Source organism: Leuresthes tenuis, unplaced genomic scaffold (assembly GCF_036924035.1).
Source record: "Leuresthes tenuis unplaced genomic scaffold, fLeuTen1.0.hap1 SCAF_5, whole genome shotgun sequence".
Lineage (NCBI taxonomy): Eukaryota > Metazoa > Chordata > Actinopteri > Atheriniformes > Atherinopsidae > Leuresthes > Leuresthes tenuis.
Genome location: NW_027325359.1, coordinates 3,651,425 through 3,663,750, shown reverse-complemented (window position 1 = coordinate 3,663,750; position 12,326 = coordinate 3,651,425). Strand labels below are relative to the sequence as shown.

The 12,326-nt window shown below is 40.0% G+C and overlaps 1 protein-coding gene across 2 annotated transcripts; it reads left to right on the top strand.

The window, feature by feature from the left end:
- Nucleotides 1–210: 210 nt before the first annotated feature.
- Nucleotides 211–11,794, top strand: nap1l4a (nucleosome assembly protein 1-like 4a). Of its 2 annotated transcripts, XM_072385522.1 has the most exons (15): nt 211–287; nt 1,172–1,212; nt 2,045–2,117; nt 2,527–2,671; nt 3,167–3,253; nt 4,231–4,365; nt 4,453–4,524; nt 4,609–4,748; nt 4,972–5,117; nt 7,445–7,464; nt 7,576–7,695; nt 7,818–7,853; nt 8,036–8,089; nt 9,657–9,691; nt 10,067–11,794. In XM_072385522.1, the coding sequence occupies exons 2-14, from the start codon at nt 1,197–1,199 to the stop codon at nt 9,660–9,662; spliced, it is 1,050 nt and encodes a 349-aa protein (XP_072241623.1). In that variant the 5' UTR covers nt 211–287; nt 1,172–1,196; the 3' UTR covers nt 9,663–9,691; nt 10,067–11,794. The 2 variants fall into 2 exon arrangements, with proteins under 2 accessions (XP_072241623.1, XP_072241622.1); XM_072385521.1 differs by lacking the exon at nt 9,657–9,691.
- The last annotated feature ends 532 nt before the right edge of the window (nt 11,795–12,326 follow it).

The following is a 12,326-nucleotide window of genomic DNA, read 5'->3' as shown; positions in this document are numbered from 1 at the left end:
AATTTTCAACTGATTGGGCTATTATTTTCCATGTGGAGCCTGGATGGAAATATGCTCAGAAGTATGGAAAGCCATTTTATAAAGTAATACGTATTTCAGAAGGCCTCTGTAGATACATTCTAAAATAAAACATTTTCTCAGAGTGGTTCTTGAACGCAGCACCATGCTCGCCTCACCAGTGGTCCTATCAGAATTCTGGATGCCTGGGCGCGTGTGTTTCTCGCGCGTGAGGGTAGGAGCAAAGACGCGTGAACGAAGCGACTAGCGAAAATTCCGCTCGTCTTGAGGTAAGACCGTTGAAACATCAAATACGCTCAGATATTTAATCAGCGCTAGTATTTGCTGTATAGTCGGGTGATGACTCATTAAACGTATGTGTTATTCAACTGACCGCTGGTTAATTGTCCTCACTACAGTTTGATCTGTCTCTGGTGCTTTTATTAACCCGCGAGCTAACGGTAGCTACATTGTGTTAGCTTTTCACGGCGGCCGGCTAGTAAGAAAATGACCGTTAACGGTCAGTTCCAACGAGTCACTATCTGAAAGTGCGTTATTGTTCAGCCCCTCTATCGCTTTTTTCGGTTAGAATTGAAAGCGTTAACGTTCTAACCAGTTTATTATTGTTGTTTGTTAAAGCAGTGTCCATAGCACGCTGCCTCGTAGTTTCTTGCTAACAAGCTATCAAGCCCGGATAACTGCTGTCAGATCATTGGCACCGCCCATACCAGTTAAGCGATTAAAAGCAAATGCTTGCTGGTGAATTGATGATTGTGTGTATATTAATTTGATATTATCCGGAGGTCCAGTGTAACTGTCACAGCCATCAGTGTGCGTTTTTCGAATTTTAAAAGGGTGGATGCTAACTGTGGTTAGCCTAGCCCAGCTGCCATTATCATGTCAATGCGTCATCGGCCTGCGCTTGCTCAACGCTAGTGTTGCTTGAAATTAGGCGAAGTTAGCTCAGCTGTTCCCCCTGTCACCGTTTGTCTCTTCGACGATTTATTTATTTATTGTTCCCCACTAAAGATCTTTGCCAACATATGAATATGTCTAACTTGCAAGAGTGGTTAAAGGTAAACGAAGATTTCCCATTTAAACTGCAACGAGACCATGTTTTCACCATTGCATCTAATTATGAGTGATATATTATAACTGATGTGCTTCCATTCAGAGGAAGGCGCTGATATTTGGTCATCATGGATGCCAATAAAGGTAAGTCTTGCTACATAAAAGTGCTCATAGAAGGTGAAAAGTATTGTTTCCCATACATTGACTTAGTTCTTGTTAGTTGAAGAATGTTTATATGCAGGTAACAAATACAATTGTGTGTTTGAAATGTTGAATATGAGTTTAGAAATAAGCTTTTAATCAGTGATCAGTTATATTTAAGGCATGCACGGAAACGTCTGAACTGCTGATTTTGATAATTTTTTAACTGTAACTCATAGGATGCTCATTGTTTTTGTTCAGTCCTCAAACCATATTTGCATTATAAAACACTTTCAGTATCTCTAAAACTGCACAGAGCAAATGCACTTTCGCTTACTCATGCACATTTTAAACTAGAACTTCTAGTTGCTTTGCTCAAACTTTCTTCTGTAGAAATTGTCGCGGCAGCTCATAGACACCAGTGCTACTTGTGAAGTGTTAGGTATGGGTTGTTTTCACTGGCAGATGGTTTTAAGGGTTGTCTTTACGGGTTTTGCTGACATGTTACTGATCTGGGTGATTTAAAATTTGTGAAGATGGTACAGACACTGCATGTAATGTTACAGGAAGCCCGATCGGTATTTTGTGCTGGCTCTCTGTACATACAGTCTTCTCGTGAGGTTGATCGCAAGTAAGTCGCAGCTAAACAGTCTGAAGACCAATTTCAGTCACCAGCCAATAAGTTTTGCATCTTTAAGTGTTCAGTGAGCTGAGTTTATTGATACCGTAATAATTAACAGTGATAGAAATGACCCATTAAATAAGGACGATAAAACGTGTGGTTTGATTGATATTTTACTGACACCTATATTTATATTCTTTCTTGCCTTTCCAGGTAAAGGGGATCAAGTGATGCCAAACCCAGGTGGACCGTTGGATAAACCTGTCAGCTTCCAGTTCTTGGAAAGGTCAGTGCAGATGGTACCACATTTCTTGTATGATTAACTCAAGGGGAAATAAACAGTTGTTAAAACTTCTGTACCAACTTTACAGAACCATAGACCAAAGATGCAACTTATTTAACTTTTCTGTCACAGGGAATGATTTTTCTTCAGTTTTTAGGGAGTTAGTTCTATTATACAGGTGACTTTAGATAATATCTACAAACAAATATCATATAAATGAACTTTTAATCTCATAAAACACTCCTTTAGTTCACTAGACTCTTAGGTTGAACACTCACAACTGCAGCTTCCCTTTATTTTTTGGGGACATCGTTTTTCCCTCTAAGTTATTGATCATAATCTCTTCTTCTTCTTTTTTTTTTTTTTAAATCACACAAGTTGTCATGCTTTTTTTGCTTTCCTTCTCACATAGTATGCTCCCCAAAGCAGTGAAGAGACGAGTGCATGCCTTGAAAAGGCTACAGGTGCAATGTGCTAACATAGAAGCTAAATTCTATGAGGAGGTCCATGAGCTTGAGAGAAAGTACGCTGCCCTATATCAGCCGCTATTTGACAAGGTAAAGTAAATAGTGCTTTTTCTTAACCTCGTTTCACATATATGTATTACTGACATTTAATGCAAAGAGTGCAGATTTAGCATTGTTGTTCCTTGCACTTAAGGAATTTTAAGTTTCTCTGTCTGGCCTGAAGTCAGAGAGGGTGCATCCTGGGTGCTAGATTGAAAACTGCCACAACGAGTAGTCTACTGTGCTTTTGTCAGTCGAGGCTATTTCCAAAGATAGTGACAGGAGCTGTGCCATTCTTAAACACACTGAAGAGTGACAGCTGTAATCCTTCTGCAGCTGTCTGTACTGTGTTCATGTCACGTGTGTGTGAGCGGCTCTCCTAAATGACAAGTGTGCATGCTTGCTTAAAATAATTCTTCCTGACTAAATTGACTCTTGGCCACATAGATAATTTGCCAGCATCTAAATCACTCACTAAAATGATTAAGTTTATTGTTTATTAGTAATTTATTAGTGATTATTCAATGTTTTTTTTCTGCTGTCAAGAGACGAGATATTGTCACAGGAGCAGTGGAACCCACAGATGAGGAGTGTGAATGGCACAGTGACAGAGATGAAGAGGAGGAGCTTGCTGTAAGTGCAGCTTAGATTTGATCTGAATGATATTAAGAATGTGCTGAAACTGGAGTTATTAGAATAAAGTGTTGAGTAGTGGGTGTATGTGTCATTTTACTGACCTCTCAGTATCTTGTAACTCCTTATTGTAGTTCTAACACATTCATGAAATTAATGCAGATTTGCACATGCTCTCGGACTTTTGTAATAAGTCACTTTTTCTTGTATTAAATCATACTTTTGTAATACAAAAAAGTTATTTCCATGATTGATATATTCAGAAAAAAATGCATGACAAAAGGAATGTGGGAAATTGATTTTTCACGTGAAAAAGAAGCACTAAAACACTAGTGTTTAGTCCTACTGTTTACTGTTTAGTGTGACTGACTGGTTTTGCTGTGGTCTTGTATTTGCTCTCAGCGCCTGTCAGACATGCTCTGTTTTCTGTTTTCTGTTCAACTGATGGAAACTGAATGTGTCGGTGTGATGTCTGAATGAACACCCTGGAGCGAATTGTATCAGAAATCAATATATAGGCTTGATCTGCATGTGGCCACAGTCATGTATAGACACACAGTAGCAGCTTGATCTGCTTTTCAGAGGAATCATATGTGTTGTGTTGTTACTCTCCAAACTTTTCTTACCAGTGCTCTGTTGCGAGTGTTTTCCAAGTAGCCATTACTCGAGTTAACAATTAAGCCGATTACTTTTAAAGCAAGTTAGAAGCCAGTCTGGTTGTAAAAGTTTTTATTTTATTTTTTATATTAGAAGTTGTGTGTTGATATGATCTCCTGAGTCACATGAATGACAAATATTGCATGATCACCATGGCCCTCTCCCTCATTACTAAATGCTGCTGCTTCAACAGACTGACATCTCACATAACTTGTGTTTAAAAAGGGCTTCGGAGAGACATATAGCCATAGATATATTGGAAAAATAGGAAACTGAGGTATCCACTGAGTTTTGATTATTGCTCTGCTCGCTGCTAATAGGAGGAGGTAAAGGAAAAAGCTGCTATTGAGGATGCAAAGAAGGAGGAAGCTACGCCAGAAGAAGACCCGAAGGGCATCCCTGAGTTCTGGCTCACCATTTTTAAGAGCGTGGACATGCTCAGTGACATGTTGCAGGTACACTTGAATGATTTGTTCCCAACTCATAATATCTCGCCACGTTTCCTGTGCTCTCTGAGCTGAATCTTGATTTCTTCTTATTAGGAACACGATGAACCAATCTTAAAGCACCTGAAAGATATCCAAGTCAAGTTTTCAGAGCCCGGACAGCCAATGGTCAGTGTCGACATCGTGAACATATTCCTCAACTAAATTCTTTTAAAACGCTGGGTTAATTTCTGGTTTTGGTCTTTCTCCCAGAGTTTCACATTAGAGTTCCACTTTGAGCCCAACGGCTACTTCAACAATGCAGTTCTCACTAAAGTCTACAAGATGAAGTCAGAGCCTGATGCCTCAGATCCTTTCTCATTTGAGGGTCCAGAGATCATTGACTGTGAAGGGTGAGAACCGAAGCAAACCAACATGCTTGTCTAACTGTGGTTTTGATGTGTTTTAAGTAAGAAATAGAAACTGTGGTTGTTTTCTTCTCTTATTCTACATTGATGTTTTCTGACTTTGCAACCCACATATCAGCCTCGTTTTGGATCTTCCTCTTGCTGTTTATTACCTTTTCTGCATTCTTTCTCTCTGCTTTATCTCACATTTTGAACACTTCCTCTCCAGTTGTCAGATAGATTGGCACAAGGGGAAGGATGTGACAGTGAAAACTATTAAGAAGAAGCAGAAGCATAAAGGCCGTGGCACCGTCCGCACCGTTACCAAACAGGTCCCCAACGACTCTTTCTTCAACTTCTTTAACCCTATCAAAGGTGAGAAACCCACACTTTGAATAGATAAATAAACACAAAATGTGATGGATTTCTTTGGAGTTCAGTCATGATGTATAGATAACCTTTATACAGCTGTGAAAGAGCTGTTCAGTGTTGGCTCTGTTACAGCTGTTTGCCTCCACATGACTGTGTGTACTGAGTTGTAAGGTTGTTTTGTCTAGCTGAGGGTCTGTGGTGATAGTTGTGCACAGTTTGACATCAACACCCACCAACCAACTGTAACCTTGTCCAAGCACACAGAAGGAAAGGAGGGGTGCAACTTTGTGGAGCGAATAGTGAGAATTAAGCTGCATTTAAACATGACAAAGAATTTAACAGGCTTACAAAATCTTAAATCAATGAGGACATTTACTGGAAAGACTTATATTAAGATTAAGATGTCTGGATGAAGTAGTAAAGTTAAAGAGACAGGTGTGGCAGTTATTGTGTCTCTTTTAGGGGAAATGGCTTTGACTTATCCAAAAACTGTAGGTCTAAAACTGCTTAGTCGCTCACAGAAGAAGGCAGAAACATAAGCACTGCTGTAGCTCTATGAAGCAACAATAAACTATAACTGATATAAACAGTGTTGTATCATCTCAAGTCTAACTTAAATGTTTGATTTTGTACCTTTTTAAGTGTCAGTATACCACCCAGCTCGATTCTTCCAAAGTACAAACCAAGGAAATTCTGTTAATAATAACTCTGTTCTGTGGATGCACCCAAAGTCTTTCCTGAAATTTTGAGTCACTCAAAGCTACAATAAGTTGTTTGGTTTTGGTCACAAGTTGGCTCATCTCAACAGCAGGTGGCACCAGACTCTCACTGTGTTCACCTCTGGATAGCGCAGGAGAGGTCAGCGTTTCTGTTGCCCACAGAAACTGGACTTTGTACACAAGCTCAGCTTTGGAACTTTTACCTCAGCTGGTGTTACCCTCATTTTCCACTGTGGAGACTCTGTTTTGTTAGTAATAAACAGTGAGTCAGCAACTGTCCTAAAAATGTGGGCAAAAGATAAATGAGAACAGTTACAAGCATAGTATTTAAAACATTTTCAATACTGTTGAATTTTGTATTTAAACATTTTTAAAACAGATTAATTCCTTTGAAGTAAGTGAGATTAATGTGAAAACCTTTGCTCCACTAAGTAGGTGTTAGTGAATAAAGTCATACATCTAGAAATGAATAATTCCTCCTTAAAGAATCCTCATTTGGGCAGAATACACTTTAACGGGTGAGTGTGTCATCTCTCTTGTATAGTGATGTAGCCTGTCGGACTTGCCTGGACTTATTCTGCCTGTGAGAAGTAAATGTTGGTCTGACTGGTTGAGTTTTAGTCTTGCTGTGGGACCGGTGAATAGAAATATCTCATTTTCAGGTCTTGACTCATTGATCACGTGATGACACACAAAGATAGCGTATGACTCAGCTGCTGTATAAAGTTTTATTGTGCATGTCTGTATTGGACAAGTTGAATTAGAGAGGATTTTATCAGAAAATACTTAAGCGTTACATAATGTAAGTAACTATTCACCCTTTGCCAACTGCGTGCAATGTTACTGACTTTGGATCTTGCAGAAAATGCTTCCTACTGAGCTGAAGTAGACAACTGCCTGTGTTATAACCAGTTAATGCCCTCTGCAGTGTCCTTAATTTGGAATTAATGGACTCTGCAGAGGCAGCCAAGCTCCACATTATCCATTTATTATCTAAAGGACATCCTGCTGGACATCGTTGCTTTCTTATATTAGAGTGTCACTGTTGGTATTTCATTAAAGTTACTTAAGTTATAAAGTGTAATGCACCTGTTATCAGATGGTATTTTTGGTAGTTAAACTGTCATCCTGTTAAAACACAACAATAATGCACAACCAGCCCTCATTACCATGACGAATCGGCAGGTCTTCAAATGTTTCCTGATTGGAGAACCAGATGAAATGCCGGTGCATGTAATGTAGAGTGTGTGTGTGCACGTTTCAAAGGGGCCGCAGCAGTTTCCTCTAACATGGTATTGTTGAAAGAAGAGGAAAGGTTGGATGATCTCACCTTTAGTCAGTCTTTTCTCAGGAAAGGCAGCTGTTTGTTGATGCTCTGTCACTTCCTGAGGATGATGACCTTGTGATGTCATTGAGGAGAGGCAATAGTTGGGTTTTCAGATGGTGAATTACAGCCAATCTAGAAGTTGTTCTGATGAATCTGATATTTTTCTTTTAAACTGATTATTTTGAAGCAAATCTGTTCCTCAAAATCCTCTTGTCATTGTGTCTCTAACTGCTCTCTGAAGCTGTGCTCTGATGCTTAAACTGTGTATGTCCTTTACCTTTCAGCTCCACCAGATGGAGAAATGGTGAGTAAATGGTCTTATTCTTCATGAAATTAACGTTGCATCTATAATTATGTTAATTTGGTCCTATTGGTTGCTATGGTGAAACAGCCTCTTTGTGCTCTTGTTTTGCAGGACGAAGACTCCGAGTTCACCCTAGCCACAGACTTTGAGATTGGTCATTTCTTCCGTGAGAGAATAGTCCCCAGAGCAGTGCTGTATTTCACCGGAGAGGCCCTGGAAGATGACGAGAGTGTAAGTGCTGTTCCTTAAATGCACAGAGACGTATGTGGAAAGGCTCCAACACACAAGTCACAACACAAGAGGATAGACCGAGAACTGTGACTATGACTTTTGATTTTATTTTATTTTTTCAGTTTGAAGAGGAAGAACTGGAGGAGGGAGATGAAGAGGTTCGTCATTTTCAACTGTATTAGATCTGAAATAACTGACAGCTTTTCTTCCCACACCGTGATGGGGTGTGCAGCTGCACCACCCTACACCTCTCTGCCAAACCTTGTTGATTTTAGTATAAATCTGTATTTAAATGAGCGTTTCTTGTGTTTTATACACTAAGATCATTTCTATGTCTCAGGAACAAGATGAGGAGGGTGATGAAGATGACGATGAGGGAGACTTTGACCCCAAGGTCGGTTTGCCTTCTGTTTTTTCTCTGTCGAAAATGTAAATCTTTGGAAAAATCCAGATGTTAGGACACCTTTCTGTCTGATTTATTATTGATTGAACCGTTGGGTCCAGTGTGTCCTGAAAAAGCCACCAAATGAGCCACATATCAACTAAAAAGATGAGATGATTGTTGACCATGTGCAAAATGAAGAGCCTTTATAATACAACTGTCTGTTTTTCTACTTGTAGACACATAGGACTGGGTGTTTGGCTTAATGTTTCATTTCTAAACTAAGAATGAAGCCGGACAGAACCGTTTATATCGCTATAATCTGACTGCATCTTTTCCCCCTGTGAAACCTTACCTGTGTGTTTCTCCTGCTTCTGACCCGCGGTGCTGCCCCGCCCTCACGTGTTCCTCTGCGTTTGTTTGCAACGTCTCCTCAGAGGTGCCAACTTAGTGACTTTGCTTTTGACAACAGCAACGGCCCTTACATGCAGCGACATCTTGGGCTAACGGTGACTAAATTCCACGGAAGTGCGGCCTGGCGGCTGCACACACAGACGTGGGCATGTGCTGTTATCGGTCTCTGCCCGACACAGCTTTGCCTGGCAGGAGAGGAAAACCTGGACGGGTTTTTAATTTTAGATAATTAAACTTGATGATTTGTCTGGCATGGAATTAAAACCGATCATTTAGACTTTCAGCCTAGAAATGTGAGGATATAAGCTGTGGTTCATGTCGTCCAGCCCTGCTGGTAGGAAACCGTTTGGTTGTTGCCTCACAGCCAAAGTAGGAGCTTCATGGTGGTATTCTCACCCTTAACCCATTACATAACCCAACCCGTGGGTTCGGTGTGTCAACCCTGAACTAATGCGAGCGCTGCATAAATAAATGCTCAAATAATTCTCCTTTGATTTCTTCTAGAGGCTGAGAAATAAAAGGTTTTTATTCAAAGAGATCGAGATTTTCAAAAAAAGCTTAGTTTTCGAAGGCCTTTAGAAAAGCTTTATGCCTGAAGAGGTCAGTAACTGAGTGTGAAGACTGAAGTTATCCGCAGTTATTGAGTAAAACACACCCGGGTGTTAACTTTGCAAAATCCTACATGGTTCGATTAAAGTTTTTCCATTTAATCTGGAATGCGTCTGTTCCAGCTATCTGAATAACTTGAGGAATCGTCTCTTTCTTATTCAGACTTTCTCAGTTATTTTGCTTGCTTCCTCTGCTCTCACTTTCCCAGCCTAATAACTAAACATTATGATATAATGCCAGGCAGGGTGATATCTATTTATACACTATACCAGTCTGACAATGACTTGTGCATAATTGCTGTTGTAAGTATTTATCCGGGAGTAAGCAACAATGCTGCTTTGTCTGAGTGAGCTTCTTTAGTAGCTAGCTGTGGTGAGCGTGCTTCCTGCTGTCAGCTCATCACTTACTGATTTATTTATTGTTTGCTCCCAGGATTTCAGGGTGCTTATTCACCTAGTTCAGCAATGTTTGTGTGCTCACTCTCATCTCTGAATGTGACGATTAAACCTGTTCATACTGTTGTCTCTCCCTCCCCTGGATTTCCCCTTCATTACAGGCATAATCAAACATTCTCACCCCATGCATTTCTAGGTAAGGGAGAAGTAAAGATGGTGTCCCGCATTCATTACACACTCTAGTACTGACTTAGAGTCTTGCTATCTTTTTTCCTTCATTACATCTTTGAATTTTCCACTAGTTTGAGGTATTTTTACCCCTCTCACATCTTGGGTAGATGAGACTTCTGCTCTTTCAGTCCTGTCTAGTTTTTCCATCTACATTGACATATATGTTCCCGCTCTAGTCCCATCCCAGGTTTCTAACACTGGTTCCCTTTGCTACACCAAACCAGGTGCTTTCTCTCTCTTGCACTTGCTTTCTCTTTAGCTTCACTAGTTGCTGTTTGAGACTCCGTGTTTTCAGCAGCTTTTTGTCTAATCTGATCCTCTCTCCGTGTTTTCTTTGCAGAAAGAACAGCCTCAGCCTGCAGAATGTAAACAGCAGTAACCGTGCTGGTCAAGGGAGGTGGAGACCTACTGTCCTTCAGATCTGTTCGGCCAATTCAGACCTCCTACTCTTGCAGGCTCCGCCCCTTTACAAACTCTCATCTAAACGCAATAGAACGCAAATCAGACTGCGTTTTTAATATGTGCATGACTTCTTTTTCTTCTGTCTTGCGCCCATCTCACCTCCTTTCTTTCTTTCCTTCTTTCTTTCTTTTTTTAATTTGGCTTCATTCGAACTCGAAACAGGAATTGACTTGAATCTTAATTAAATGACCATGTTATCACATAGGGACAGTCTTCTCTGGTAAGGTAGGTACTGCCAAACTCAGAATATCGTTATCTGGACAAAGATAGGAAAGGAACGGATCCCAACTTTACTTTTCATGGAAATAAGTCAGTTACTCAGGGTTTTTTAATGCCAACAAGCTAAATGAGTTTACTAGGAAACTGCTGAACAAGTTTGACATAATCATTCTCTGGGGTTGTGTTTTTCTTTCGTTAAGGTGTGTTTTTCTTTTTGTTCTTTTTAATGAGACATACTATGTATCATTTTGAATTTAATTTACTTTTTTTTTTTAAATGTTCATTGTTATGTCATTGGACTATTTATTTTGGTGTCATGCAGCCGTATGAATCGTTGCATTTTGGGGGAATGCTTTAAGGCCTGGCAGCAGTTATAGGCTCATTCCCACTGGCTAAAAAAAAATCCTCATTGGGTTTCCCAGGTCAATAAGACGTGAATACTGCCAAGTCACGTTTTTACCATCAAAATACATTTAAAAACGGATTGTTTTCTGCATATATATTGCTCGCTCCTCCCCAGATTTATAGGATTTATTTAAACTGAGCACTTGAGTGGACACACTTAATTAAACCACGACAGGCATGTGGGAATACCTCTACAACTGTCACACATCGCTCTTCCCTGTTCACCCTGTCACCCCTCAAATGCTCTCGGAACTTGTTAGTGTGAAGATATTCGACAAGAATGCAATTTCTCCCAATATTGGTCTGTTGGATGTCCACAGGCCGAGCGTCCCCTCGGGTTAAATGCTCCCCTCAGTTGTGACAGGCTTTAGCAGAGCCAGTGGCAGGATTCTCTACGTCTTGTGATTGTTTATCACTTCTTCTGTGTATGTAGTTCTTAACTAATGTCATTGAAAGTCAGTGATGGGACTGGGTGAAGGAAGTTTGGATCAAATGTAAATTCTATTGCCAAAAAGCCAAGATTAAAGATGCGCCGTCCTCTTTTATAAAACGATTTGCCAATTGTCATTAACACAATGTAATCTAATTCAGCATTTAAAGTTGTTTAAGCATATATAAATATTTCTGTTATTGTCTAATGTTTCAATAGAATGTCAGAGGGAAAACAAGTGGAACAGGGTGCCAATGTATTTTATATACTGCACTTGGATTTATTTGGACACCTTTGCCTGATGACTGGTCATCGATAGCAGTGACAGCGAACCGTACCCTCCCCATCTCTCTTTTTAAAAAGAACGATTGTACATCTCGTTGGACAGATCTCTCAAAGCCACGGTCGACATCCACAAATCTACCACATTGAACCGTGTGCTAGCAATGGCCTTAACTGGTTCTTATTCACAATTTGTTACTTGCGCAATATTTCTTTTCAATTTGTACAGAGTTAGTTAAGATATTCTATTAAAGTTGTGCGACATGGGAATGTGTTTTGGGTCTTCTGTCTGCGAGTCCCACACGAAGATTTAGATTAGCAAGAGGTCATTTATTCGTTGGCGCTACAGCTTGCAGTTTTCCCTCTTGGTTGTATTTGTTTATGTTGGTTTTATTTTAGTGTCACACGTGTATACCAGGACCTTTAGAATGAATTAGCCAGAAAACATTATTGATCCTGTTGGAAAACTGCTCAAATTGCAACTGCACAGCTAGATGTACATATGAAAGAAAATGTATTTTTAAAAACTGACGAAAAGAGACAGAATTTCAATAAGAAATTAAATCAAATGTAACTTTGGAATCATTAATTTGGGGGTTTATATGTGCATCTGGCTTACTGCAAAGTGTGAAAGTCCATAAATCATATTAAAAACTCTGCTGTCCTCTGCTCCACTGAAGGAACTCCTTCCCTGTGTTAATGACCAGCCCAAGGACACTGCTGCACTCGTTTGTGTTCAGATCACTTTCCTTGGGTGACTGCAAATGCTGCTGACACAGCGTGGAATGGTCACGCTTTGATG

Bases quoted from the DNA above. Each gene is read 5' to 3' on its own strand.
- nap1l4a (XM_072385521.1), top strand. The intron at 4,525-4,608 runs GTCAGTGTCGAC...TCTTTCTCCCAG, and splicing joins CAGAGCCCGGACAGCCAATG to AGTTTCACATTAGAGTTCCA. The intron at 7,696-7,817 runs GTAAGTGCTGTT...TTATTTTTTCAG, and splicing joins CCCTGGAAGATGACGAGAGT to TTTGAAGAGGAAGAACTGGA.